At 38.0% G+C, this 13,683-nt stretch overlaps 2 protein-coding genes across 21 annotated transcripts in view; one reads left to right on the plus strand and one right to left on the minus strand.

The window, feature by feature from the left end:
- The window catches only part of FAM186A (family with sequence similarity 186 member A), a 74,859-nt gene extending 68,526 nt beyond the window's left edge, over positions 1 to 6,333 (minus strand). The window contains exon 1 of the mRNA XM_070621287.1: positions 5,960 to 6,333. Within this exon, the coding sequence (XP_070477388.1) occupies positions 5,960 to 6,124 (165 nt within the window). The 5' untranslated portion in view covers positions 6,125 to 6,333. The remainder of the gene's footprint in view (positions 1 to 5,959) is intronic.
- The window catches only part of LARP4 (La ribonucleoprotein 4), a 170,654-nt gene that overhangs the window by 95,919 nt on the left and 61,052 nt on the right, over positions 1 to 13,683 (plus strand). For 2 of the 20 annotated variants that reach the window (XM_070621274.1, XM_070621279.1), the window contains exons 3-4: positions 6,181 to 6,282; positions 8,085 to 8,430. In XM_070621274.1, the coding sequence (XP_070477375.1) occupies positions 8,419 to 8,430 (12 nt within the window). In that variant the 5' untranslated portion in view covers positions 6,181 to 6,282; positions 8,085 to 8,418. Of the gene's footprint in view, positions 1 to 6,180; positions 6,283 to 6,343; positions 7,398 to 8,084; positions 8,431 to 9,652; positions 10,022 to 10,052; positions 10,272 to 10,556; positions 10,841 to 13,683 lie in introns of those variants that run through there. The other 18 variants (XM_070621265.1, XM_070621278.1, XM_070621270.1 and 15 more) reach the window with 18 other exon arrangements.

Raw genomic sequence — 13,683 nt, forward strand, 5'->3', positions numbered from 1 at the left:
GTGGTTTAATACCACTTGAAGGCAAATGGCGATAACTTAAATATGTATGCTATGAAGCCTAAAGCAGCAACTAAAAAGGTGAATCAGAATTATAGGTAATAAGAATCATAAAAATATATTCAATCTAAAAGAGTCAGAAAAAGAATAAAAAGGAAACAAAAAAACACACAGGACAAACAGAAAACAAATAGCAAAATGGCAAATTCAAACCTAACAATATCAATAATCACATTAAATATGAATGGTCTAAACATCCAATTAAAGGGCAGAGATTGTCAGGTTTGATAAAAAAGAAACCCAATTATATACTTCCTATAAGAAACCCACTTTAAATATAATAACCCAAATATGTTTAAAGTAAAAGGATAGTAACACTCATAAAAAGAAAGCTAGAATGGCTATATTAATAACAAACAAAGTAGATTACAGAGAAAAGTATATTACTAGGGATAAATAGGGTTATTTTATAATGGTAAAGTGGCCAATTCGTTCAGAGAACATAGCAATTCTAAATGTTTAGGCACCTAATTAAATAAATTCAAAATACATGAAAAAAAAATTGATAGAACAGTCAGAAGAACTAGATAAATTCAAAATTATACTCAAACATTTCTTTACTTCTTTTTCAATAATTGATACATAAAGTTGAGAAAAAATGATAGCAAAAGACTTGAACAAAACTATCAACCAATTTGATTGCTTGATATAATCGTTATTTATAGAGTACTCCACTTATCAACAGAATACAAATTGTATTCAAGTACATAAATTGCATTTACCAGTGTAGACCATATTCTGAATCATAAAACGAATTTCAAGAAATTTACCAGGATTCAGACCATATGAAATAAGTTCTCTGACCCAATGAAATTGAATTGGAAATAAATGAGAAAAAGTCTGAAAATATTTGGAAACTAAGTAACACGCTTCTAAATAATCCATGGTTCAAGCCAGCCCTGATTGCCTAGTGGTTAAGTTCAGCACTCTCACTGCTTTGGTGGCCCAGTTTCGCTTCCCACTCATCCATCAGTTGACATGCTGTGGCACACACAGAATAACTAGAACAACTTACAACTAGGATATACAACCATGTACTGGGGCTTTGGGGAGGAAAAAATAAATAAATAAATAAACTTAAATAATCCATGAGTCAAAGAAAAAGCTCAAAAGGGAAATTAGAAAGTATTTAAAACTGAATGACAATGAAAACACAGCATTTCCATTTGCAGAGGGAGAAATAGATGGAACAAAATACTTATTATGAAAGAAAAAGGTTCTCAATGATCTCAGCTTTCACCTTATGAAACTGGAAAAAAGAAGAGCAAATTATGCCTAAAGTAAAAAATGTAAATGAAATCATAAAGATCAGTGCAGAAATCAGTAAAATAGAAAACAGAAAAGCAATTAGAGGAAACCCATGAAATCAAAAGTTGATTCTTTGAGAAGATCAATAAAATTGATAAACCTCTAGCCATAATGATAAGCAAAGAAAGAGAGAGAAAGGGAGAAAACAAATTACTAATATCAAAAATGAGAGGTGACATTATTACAGATTCTACAGATAACAAAGGGATAATATGAGATTATTATGAACAACTCTAGGCTAATAAACTCAACTACTCAGACGAAATGGGCAAATTCCTTGAAAGATAGAACCTGTGAAAGCTCACTCAAGGAGAAATAAGATAACCTGAAGAGCCCTATGATTATTTTTTTAATTGAATTTGTAGTTTAAAACCTTCCTGTGAATTAAGCCATAACTCTAGATAGTACTATTCATTGTTTCTCCCCACCCTACCCAAACACTGTTGGTTTCTACCAAACATATACAGTCATGCGTCACTTAACAACAGAGATACATTCTGAGAAATGTGTAATTAGGTGATTTTGTCATTGTTTTAACATCATAGAGTGTACTTACACAAACCTGTGTGGTATAAGTCTACTACACACCTAGGCTATGTGCTAATAATCTTATGGAACCATCATTGCATATGTGGTCCGATGCTGACCAAAATGTCATTATCAGGTGCATGACTATAAAAGGAAAGGCCAATTCTCAATAAACTTACAGAAAATTGAAAAGAATTTTCTATCTGAATCTATGTAGCTAGCATTACTCTGATGCCAAAACCAAAGGCATTACAAGAAAGGAAAATGACAGGGGCTGGCCCCGTGGCTGAGTGGTTACGTTTGCATGCCCCGCTGCGGTGGCCCAGGGTTTCCCGGGTTCGGATCCTGGGCGCGGACATGGCACCGCTCGTCAGGCCACGTTGAGGCGGCATTCCATATGCCACAACTAGAAGGACCTGCAACTAAGATATACAACTATGTACCAGGGAGGATTTGGGGAGATAAAGCAGGAAAAAAAAAAAAGAAAGAAAGGAAAATGACAGACCAATATACTTTATAAACATAGACACAAGAAGTTGTTAACAGGGGCCAGCCTGGTGGCGCAGCAGTTAAGTGTGCACGTTCTGCTTCGGCAGCACAGGGTTCACTGGTTCGGATCCTGGGTGTGGACATGGCACTGCTTGGCAAGCCATGCTGTGGTAGGCATCCCATATATAAAGTAGAGGAAGATGGGCATGGATGTTAGCTCAGGGCCAGTCTTCTCAGCAAAAAGAGGAGGATTGGTGGCAGATGTTAGCTCAAGGCTAATCTTCCTCAGGAAAAAGAAAAGTTAACAAAATTTTAGCAAATCAAAGACAAGATAATAAAAAGAATGCTACATTATGAGTAAATGGGGTTCATCTAAAAAATGCAAGGTTGGTTTAACATTCCTAAATCAATGTAATTCACTATATCAACAAATTCAAAGAGAAAAAAACACAGGATTATTCCAAAAGATGCAGTAAAAGCTTTTTTTTTAAATTTTTTCTTTTGAGGAACATTAGCCCTGAGCTAACTGCTGCCAGTCCTCCTCTTTCTGCTGAGGAAGACTGGCCCTGAGCTAACATCCATGCCCATCTTCCTCTATTTTATATGTGGGATGCCTACCACAGCATGGCTTGCCAAGCAGTGCTATGTCCGCACCCAGAATCCGAACCAGCGAACCCCGGGCCGCCAAAGCAGAACATGCGCACTTAACTCCTGCGCCACTGGGCCAGCCCCCATAAAAGCTTTTGACAAAACTGAACATCTATTCCTAATTGAAAATCTCAGCAAACTAGGAAAAGAAGGGAATTTCCCCAACTTGATAAAGAGCACCGTAAAATACATACAGTTACTGTCATACTTAATGGTGGAAAACTGAATGCTTTCCCCTAACATCAAGAACAAAGCAAGGATGTCTCGTCACTTCTATTCAACTTTATACTGGAGGTCCTAGCCTACTCAGTCAGTCAAAAATGAAGTTTAGGGGTCCTGACTGGTGACATAGCAGTTAAGTTCGCATGCTCTGCTTCCGTGGCCCAGGGTGCACTGGTTGGGTCCCGGGCACAGACCTACACACCAATCATCAAGCCATGCTGTGGCAGGCGTCCCACATATAAAATAGAGGAAGATGGGAATGGATGTTAGCTCAGGGCCAGTCTTCCTCAGCAAAAAGAGGAGGATGGGCGGCAGATGTTAGCTCACGGCTAATCTTCCTCAATAAAACCCCCCAAAAACCCAGAACCTCAACCATATCTGATATCACATACAAAGATTAAGACAAAATAGATCATAGACCTAAATGTAAAATCTAAAAGAATAAAACTCCTAGAATACTTAGGAGAAAACGTGACCTTGGTTTAGGCAAGGTTTGCTTGGAGTATACTACACTAAAAGCATAATCCACAAAAGAAAAAATTGATAAATTGGCTTTAGGAGTTTTATTCTTTGAAAGACACTAATAGTGGAAGAAAAAGACAAGCCACAGAATGGGAAAAATTATTTGCAAATCATCTATCTGATAAAGGAGTTGTATTCAGAATACATAAGAATACTCAAAACTGAATGATAAGAACACAGACCACTCAATTTTTAAAATATGGGCAAAATATTTGAACTACCAAAGAAGACATACCAAGCGCAAATAAGCTCATGGAAAGTTGCTCAAAATCATTAGTCATTATGAAAGTGCGAATTAAAACCACAATGAGATACCATTATATACTTTTAGGAATGGCTAAAATTACAAAGACTAACAACATCGAGTGTTGATAAAGATGCAAAGCAATTGAAAATCTCATATACTGGGGCCTGCCCGGTAGTGCAGCAGTTAAGTGACCACAGGCCGCTTCGGCGGCCCAGGGTTTGCTGGTTCGGATCCTGGGTGCAGACATGGCACCGCTTGGCAAGCCATGCTGTGGCAGGCGTCCCACATATAAAGTAGAGGAAGATGGGCACGGATGTTAGCTCAGGGCCAGTCTTCCTCAACAAAAAGAGGAGGATTGGCAGCAGATGTCAGCTCAGGGCTAATCTTCCTCAAAAAAAAAAAGAAAGAAAATCTCATATACTGCTTGTGGGAATATAAAATAGTATAACCACTTTTTAATAGTTTGGTATTTATTTTTAAAATTGAACATTTACATACCACGTGACCCAGCCATTTAAAAACCTAGGTATTTATCCAAAAGAAATGAAAGCATATGTCTATAAAATAAATCGTGAATTAGTACATGAATGTTCATAGCAGCTTTGTTTGTAATAACCTTGAACCAGAGAAAACCCAAATGTCCAGGCCATGGATAGTTACTCAGCAATAAAAAGGAATGAACTCTTCATATATGCAGGAATGTGGATGAATCTCAAAAGAATTATGCTAGTCAAAGAAGAAAGAAGAAAGTAGATACTGTATGATTCCACTTAAAGTTCTTTTAAAATGAAGAATATAGTGACAGAAAGCAGATTGGTGGTTAGCTGGGGTTTGGGGTGGGGTGCGGGTAAGGGTGTGTGGAAAGGATTGTAAAGGGGCATGAAGAAACTTTTGGGGGTGATGGGTAAGTTCATTATGCTGATTGTGATGAAAGTTTCACAGGTGTTTATGTATATCAAAATTTGTAGGGAGCTGGCCCGGTGGCGCAGTGGTTAAGTGTGCATGTTCCACTTCAGCAGCCCAGGGTTCGCCAGTTCAGATCCCAGGTGCAGACATGGCACCACTTGGCAAGCCATGCTGTGGTAGGCATCCCACATATAAAGTGGAGGAAGATGGGCACGAATGTTAGCTCAGGGCCAGTCTTCCTCAGCAAAAAGAGGAGGATTGGCAGCAGATGTCACCTCAGGGCTAATCTTCCTCAAAAAAAAAAATTTGTATACTTGAAAAGTGTACAGTTTATTGTATGACTATTATACCTCAATAAAGCTATTAAAAGCAAACACTGTTATTGCTGCTAGTTGGGGGGAGTTGAATCAGGAGTAAGTCTACGTGGAGAATGAGAAAGTATAGATATTCAGTACTCCTTACACATAGGAAAGAACTTCCTCTGAATTAACCTCTTTTAACCTGGCTGATTTTGTTGTATTCTGTCTGAGAGAACAGAATGCAGTATAGCCTTAATTGTTTGGGGTCTGTTTGATTGTTATACTATTTAAGCTCTTTGTTTATTGTCCTTGGCCAATAAACTCCTTTTCCATGAAGTGTTCAGGGGAAATAAAAGGAGCTAGAGTTCAAAGCAATCTGTTTCTTTTTGTTAATAGCTATTTGATAAATCTCAGTTGAGAATAAATGAAAACTTTTGACTAAAATTAGATATCAATATTAGCTATAGGTTTTAATTTTTCTTTCTATCCCAATCACTCAATAGCACATGTAATTTATTTCTCAAAAAACTTAATTCTGATATGAAAGTGAAAGAGATTAAAATTGGAGCTTGTTATCCACAGAGTCAGGTGAAAGTTGTCATTTGAAATCAAATTTACCTCAAACACAGTCAAATATCATGAAAATAAAATGAGTTGTAACAAAAGAAATGTAACTGGTCATGGGAAGTTAAAAAAAATGTTGCCATCTGTAAACTTCTCATTTACTACCTACCTCTCTGGCTCGACAGAGCTGTGCTTGCTCAATCCTAGAGATGACATCCTGTGCTGTAAATGGGAGCTCAAGCGCAGGGAACAATGAGCTATCAATGGTTTCTTTGGTCGTGGTGGTGTAATCCACAAGTTCAATTTCTGAATCAGATTCATTGTCAGTTTGCATTTTGATAAATATTTGAAAAATTGAGTAATTTTCTTTTATTTCTTCTTTTTTCACAGAATATAGGCAAATGCTAATAAAAGTGTCCACGAACAAACTAGAAGCCTTTCCTGCTCCCAGAGATTGTGGTTTACCCTGCTACTAATTGGTTGCTGACCATGGTAAATCCAGTCCTAGTGATGTCATAATAGACCCATTGTGACGTTATCATTGACTCAAACATTTAAAGAGTGCTTATTATATGCAGAGAACCAGGCATTCTATATGCTGTGATGGTAGAAGGGTGAAGGGGGAGGGAGGGTAGGAGAGAATAGACAACAGGAATGCTGAAAGAAATAGAAGATATAGCCCTATTTAAATGAGTTTAAAATCTAGGTGTTAGAATTCAAGATCTAGTGTATCGAACGTAACTCCTGGTTCTTCTCTCTTCCTTAGGTTTTGCTTAAGAATTTTTGTCTGTAATGGATTAATTGTGTTACAACTTCCTCAGCTGCCCCTCAACTTTTCCTAAACATTTCGTAACTTGGAAAATATTCTTTGGATGAAGATCACACTCTTTGTACTGCCTAGTGACTAGCTTTTTCAAGGAACCTGACTGAAAAAGTCTTTGAAGTTCCATAGTTGACTCGAGAAATTGAAGGGCACGCTAGAAGCTGCCTTCTAACTGAAAGAGTAGTACTTTGGGCAGCTCCTTTGATTGCAAAGGAGGTGAAAGGATTTAGGAGACTGGAGCAATTAAAGGAGAGGGTAGTTTTGTTGGCTGTGTAGATTTTGTTTCCACTTTAAAAAAATATGACAAAGTACAGAAAGTAATATAACAAATAGGCATGTACCTATCACCTAGATTGAACGAATTTTAACATTTTGTCATATTTACTTCAGATATTTTTAAATAAAAGAAAGCATTAGAGATAAAGTTGAAATCCCCTTTGGTGTTTTCACCAGACTCCTTCCTTCCCCTCTGTCCCTTTTCAGAGGCAATGACAATCACGATTTTGAAGTATTGATGTCTAGTTCATGTTTATATAATTTTACTACGGGTGTATAAATTCATAAACTGTATAATATCATTTTGAGGTTTTAGACTTTATACAAATGGTGAATGTAAAACAATTTGTCTACAAAAACTTTCTATGTTGAGTCTTTATTTAAACTTAAACTTAGTCCTATGTTGAGCCTTTGTTGTAAACTTGTAAAGTTAAACAACATATGCGTTTCAGTCCTTCAGAGAAAGGAAGGCAGGGGATCATAAAGTAGTTGTCTCTTAAAAATATCGGTCGGTATATAGAGAGCAAATTAAATATTTTTCCTTCTCTTTAAGATCCCGTTTCCTAAGTGACTGTCTCCTCTGTGTTCCCAAATCACTTTGTAAACTGTCTAGTATAGTACTAATCTCATTGAAGTGTAACTATTATTTGTCTCTATCTACTAGTTGGTAAACTTCTCAAAACCAGATGCTGTACTTTAGTTTTCTTTTTCTAACATTTGGCATATTCTTCCTCAGTTCTTCCACAGAAACTGTCTAAAATTTGGATATTCATTATAGTTTCAGACTCAACTCCTTATAGAAACTCTTTTAAGCCTTAAAATACTTTCCTTTATTGTTAGACTGGCCTCCAGTCATAAAATATTACTCCTTTTTTTTCTATAAATCACAATTAAGTCTATTTATTCAAGGAAGTTCATAATGTTTTCTGAAAAGAACCGCAATTAAGGAGAATTATTTATTTTTATGAATGTGAAGTCTGATTAAAATATTCATCATTATCCAGCATTTGACATCCATTAGTCGGTTTAAGTACTTTTTTGATAATAGTATTAGATTGTAAGATCTTTATGTAACTTTTATTTCTCTAGATTTCTTTACATTGCTTATCTCAGTAGGCATTCACAAAGCATCCTACATGCTTATCAACTAAACTAATTTAGCATTATTGCTCTCTCTCTCATATTTTTTATGCAGCATGGAATTCATCAGCAACTGGAAATGAAGGCTTTTTAAGGCAAATTTTAAAACTTCTCTCCTTCCCATTTGATTTGACAAACATTTGCTGAGACACTATTATGTGGCTACCATTATCCTAGACTGTGAAGAATATACGACAGGGTACCTGTGAAGAAACTGAAAAACGAAAAGAAGAAAAAGGAAATAACTTAAGATAGAATATAATATTCGAGCGTTAACAAGGGACATGAAGAAGAGATCTGTGGGGAGCAGAGTTTTCAGGAAAGCCTTATGGAGAGAGAAGGTTGATTGACAAATGAAGGCATTCCAGATAGGGAAGACGCCTTGAGCCATGGCTTTGGAGGTGAGTGTTGAGTTTGTATTTCAGGGGAAAAGTGAGGAAATTGGTTTAATTGAGATGAAGTAATGTTGAGTTTACTAGGGACCAGATTAGGGAGCGTATGGGACACATATCAGCAATTTGATAAGGGAATTCATTTGGGATCTACGTGAAAAAGTGAGGAGATTCATTTGAGGTGAAGTAAGGGAGATTACATAGGATCAGAATGGTAAGGTCTTGAAAGCAAACAGCAGTTTGGTAAAAATGAAGCCTTCAATTTAGGAAGAATTTTGAAATAATAGAATGGAAAAAACCCATTGGAAAAGATCTTGACATGATTATTTCAAAAGAGGAATATGGGGCCAGCTGGGTGGTGTAGAGGTTAAGTTCTTGCACTCTGCTTGGGTGGCTGGGTTTGTTGATTCGGATCCTTGGTGCCCACCTACACACCACTTATCAAGCCATGCTGTGCCAGGCCTCCCACATATAAAGTACAGGAAGATGGGCACAAACGTTAGCACAGGGCCAATCTTCTCCAGCAAAAAGAGGAGGATTGGCAATGGATGTTAGCTCAGGGCTAATCTTCCTCAAAAAAAAAAAAAAAAAAAAAAAAGATGAGTGTCTAGGATATAGAAGCAGGACTGACAAAGGAGGGATAAATCCAACTAGTATTACTAAAGATAGTAAGGAATTTGGATCATCTAACAGAAAATTATAATTTTTAAAAATCGTTTTTATTGTATTTCATTTGAAGTGATAGCAGAACATCAATGAGGAGGCTATCCAGACTAAAGTATCATTAAGTAGCGTTATATTAAGCGGGGACTCGGGTACCTGATTCAAGCGAACATGGGGCAAAGTTCTTTCAAGGTGTGTCTAAAGGAAACCTGCCCTCCTAGAGGACTCCTTCAGCTGTAAAATGAGGATAATAGTATTTATTGCATAGGATTGTTTTAAGATTAATTTACGTAAAATACTTAGAACAGTGCCAGGCACATGGTAAGCATTTAACATAAAGCAGCTGCTATTAGTAGATTTACTATTACCACTGCTTTTTTTTTTTCCTTCTCTGCTTTTTTTCTGCGATCCACCACCTTTTCGGCAGGGTTGGGCGTTTATTCAGTACACTTCGCACAAGCTCGGCTTTTTATCAGAACTCGATTTTGAACTATGAAAACTGCGGAATGATTATGGCCGTTGCAGCCATACCCGTCCGCAAAGGATAAAAGGCGTCAATAAGATTTTTACACACCCCCGTGGCTCAGAATGGTGCCTTCCTCTGATCACTTCCCTCCTCCCCCTAGAAGGGATGATAGTACATCCCATACTGCTGCTGGAAAAGGTAGCGCAAAAGTTGAGCGCTCCGAGGACTGTCTGCTCCCGGAAGCAATTGTTCTCTAGACCCGGAAACAGTTGCTGTTTCAAGGGAGGTGGGACTGGGCGGGTCGGGCCGCAGCGGCTGACGGCGGGGGAGGAGCCGGGTCCACTGCCGGGTGGAGGGGCCAGGCGAGTGTCCTTATCCTAGCGGTTGGGGCTCGGGCCTGTAAGCCAGTTGGAGTCGCGGCGGTGAGAACGAGTGGGCCGAGCGGAGGAAGACATGTTGCTCTTCGTGGAGGTGAGTGGACTTGGTAATCTCGTCCTGCTCTGAGAAGAGCAGGCGTGTGGAGGCGCCGGCCGGTCCCACCGCCATGTGACTTTCCAGGCCGTACACGGCGCGGAACCGGCAGATAGGCTGACACAGCACCTGGGCCGTGCAGGCCTGCGGCTCCACTCTGCGCTCTCCCAGCACTTGAGGAAGCGGTGGTCGGGGAGGGCCGTGGTCGCGGAGAGTTGAGAGAAGAGCATCGAGGCTTGTCTGGCGTGGGGTGAGGACAGAGGAAGGGGAGAGCGTCCCATATGGACCTCCTAAAGCAGGCACACAGGCGGGGGTGGCGGGTGGGGGGGTGGGGGCGGAGTCTGCGGAGAAAAGGGTAATCAGGTGGGCGCGTTGTAGGGGGTGAAGCGAGGCCTCGCGGGGCCCTCTGGGAGGGAGACGAGCAACATGTGGGGGCGCGGAGGGAGGAAGGTGAAATTCGGTCTAAGTATTTTGAAAAAGTTGAAAGCCTCTTTTTAGCAACTCCCACCAAGTTTTGTCTGGTCCCCGTCCTTAGGTCTCTGGAACGTTCTGTGGGTGGAAAGCGAGTTACTGTGAACCGAAGAGAAGCCAGTAGGGTTTGGAAGCCTTGAAAGGCACCGCTTTGACCTTTTGTAAAAGTTACTCAGGCAGCGGTTCCGTGGTGAGAGGTTGGTTTTATGAACTGATGAAAGCCCTTTACAAGGAAAATTCCAAGAATGAGAGAGACCTAGCGCGGGGAAAGCCGTCTTTATTTAACAACAGAAATACTTTTATTACTTTAACTGGAGCGTCTAATGTTGGCCTATTTTAGTTTTAAAGGTACGTAGTTGATAACCAGCGATACACAGATACGAGGTTTAATTTCTCTTATTTCTGTCTTTCTCATGTGCGGTGAGCATCAGCTGACTGCCTGGCTAATGCTTTGAGTAAATTCCAGATCATATTGTTCTTGCATTGTGAAAACGTCAAACCAGCAAAGCTGCAACTTCGCAGCTTGGCACTTGTTAACTATGCCCATAAAAAGAATCTTTTCAATGAGGGAAGGAATTTACAGGTTGTATAATGGATCGGGGAGCCAGGGCTAGTCTATGGCGGTTTTTTTTTGTTTTGGGGGGTTTTTTTTGGAAGGAAGGAGGGATCTTATTCCGTAATATTCCGGCGTCAAGTAAATTCATGCTTTTGCTTTTTTTTTTTTTTTAATTCTGACCGACAATGTGGAGCTGATAAATTTGAGATCTTTAAATTGAGTTTTAAAGAGACTACTTGAGAGTTTCTCCAACATTGATAATAAACATTCATTGGAACTTCCAAGTAAATCATGAAACTGTTTAAAATTATCGAACCCATTCTGTTTACCGTTTTTCATTCTCCTTGTTGTTTTCCTTTGGCAGAATAAGAATTCAGATATGATTTTTAAGCAGTGCCAGTTTGCATTAGGAGTGTTATGCCGTGCAAATGCTGCAGGTTTTAAGTGTGTATGTGTTTTGCCAGGCAAAAGAAAGACTGAGGTTTTATTTATATCAATGTGAATTCCAAGATAAACTTTTGAGTTCCAAATTGATTCCTTTGGTTTTGTTAAAATGTGAACTTTAATAATAGCCCCATTTATTGAGTATTTAAGTGAGATCCTCTCTTGTTTCTAAAACAACATTGCAGTGTTTTACAGATGAGAAAACTGAGGTAGAGAGGTTAAGTAACTTAGTAAAGTAGAGGAATTGGGATTTAGATGGAGGCCATTCTAATGCTGAATCATGGCTCTCACTAAACTGTTACATAAAATTAATATTTCCATTAATCATTTTCTTTGTGAATCAGTATGTAGTTTTAAATTTTTCTCATATAATGAGTTTTATTGAAAATTAACCGTGTCACTGAATATTTGGGGCTGAATATATGGTATTAAAATCAGTGAAAATAACACACTGGTCATTTGGCATTTTGTTAACTAATATTTGTTTCTTATAACCTCATGATGTAGGAATTATTCTGAGTGAGTGAACCAAAGCTCAGAAGTTTGATGTCTAAGGTCATTCAGGTGTAAATAATGTGGGGACTAAAGTCTGAAGTCTGGCTTCTAGAACACAAGTCTCTGGCTCCAAAACTTATTTTTGCACTTTCCCCTAAGCCAAGGGTTCTTAATCTGGGTCCCTAGATAGAATTGAGGAAGTCTGTGAACTTGGTTGAGGGAAAAAATTGCCTGTTTTCACTAGCTTTTAATTGAAATTCAGAATTGAAAATTCTTGCAATTTCAATAGATGCAACAAGGGAAACATTTTCATATCATAATACAGTTTTTGCAGGTATCTTGAAATACTGTGTATACCCATTGCACCTTGTTATTATATGTAAAACTCATTATTTAATGCATTAGTAAAGCATATTTATTACTAAATTAGAAATGTAAAAGTATTAAAGTTAATATTAATTATGGTTTAGTTTGTGATCCTATGTGTTTCATATACTTAACATTATTCTGAGAAGAGATCCACAGATTAATTGGACTACTGAAGAGGTCAATGGCTCGAGAGAGGTTAAGAACCACTTTACTATAAACCAAGTTGCCTGTGGATCATCTTTGGTAGGACTTCTCTAATCTGGGATCTATGAGTCCTCTGCACGTGTGTTCAAAATCTTTTCCTTGTGTACATTTTTCTGGAGAAGCCCCAAGTTAGCTAGTTTATGACTGGAATCAGTGGGATAGATAGTGATGATAATAATACTGTAATAGTGGTATATATATGTATTGTGCTTACTGTATGTCAGGCCTGCTAAGTATTTTTGCGTGTATACATGTGTATACATCTACTCAAGCTTACCTATGAGGTAGGTAGCATGATTATCTTCATTTTAGAGAAAAAGAAACTAAAGCACAGAGAACTTAAGAAACTTGCCCAAGATTATATAGCTAGTGAATGTTGAAGCTGGAATTAGAACTCTAAATTACCTAGCTATACTGCAATAGAAATCTACAGGCAGACAGGGAATTCTATTTTAAGTAATACTTAGATGTAACTTTTTTTAACTTGGTCTTGCAGACAAAGGGCTATATTGACTTCAGTAGCTTATTGTTTTTTTCTCACCTCTTTTCTGAAGGAGGCACATACAATACCTTGCTCTCTGGGCAGAGGTAAAAATGTTTAGATAATTCACAAAATTGTCAAACATGGTCCAACATAAATTTCATTACAAATGAAATGTTCGTTACAGAACAAACTCTTGAGTTTGAAACAGGAAAGTGCTCCTTTTCTGGCTGCTAGTGAGTTATTTACGTTTTTGAATACTATGGAGACAGTTTTCAGTTTTTCATGATTGCTAACATTTGGTTCATTTTTCAAATCATTTTCCCCCTCTAATATTTTCAGCCGTTTATGTCTGTTCTAGTTGTTTGGCAGTGTTTTAATTGGGTTTCTGTTTCTATTTGAATTTTTCCCTGAAAATGAATAGTTATAAACACTTACTTAGGTAGCAGTGACTTTTATGTACCCAGGATGCTTTAATAATTCACATAACTTAAAAATTATTTTTAATTATGGTAAAATACACATCACATAAAATTTATCATCTTAACCATTTTTAAGTGTACAGTTCAGTGGTCTTAAGTGTATTTACATTGTTGTGCAACCATCACCACCATCCATCTCCAGAACCCTTCATCTTGCAAA

This window comes from Equus przewalskii, chromosome 5 (genome assembly GCF_037783145.1).
Source record: "Equus przewalskii isolate Varuska chromosome 5, EquPr2, whole genome shotgun sequence".
Lineage (NCBI taxonomy): Eukaryota > Metazoa > Chordata > Mammalia > Perissodactyla > Equidae > Equus > Equus przewalskii.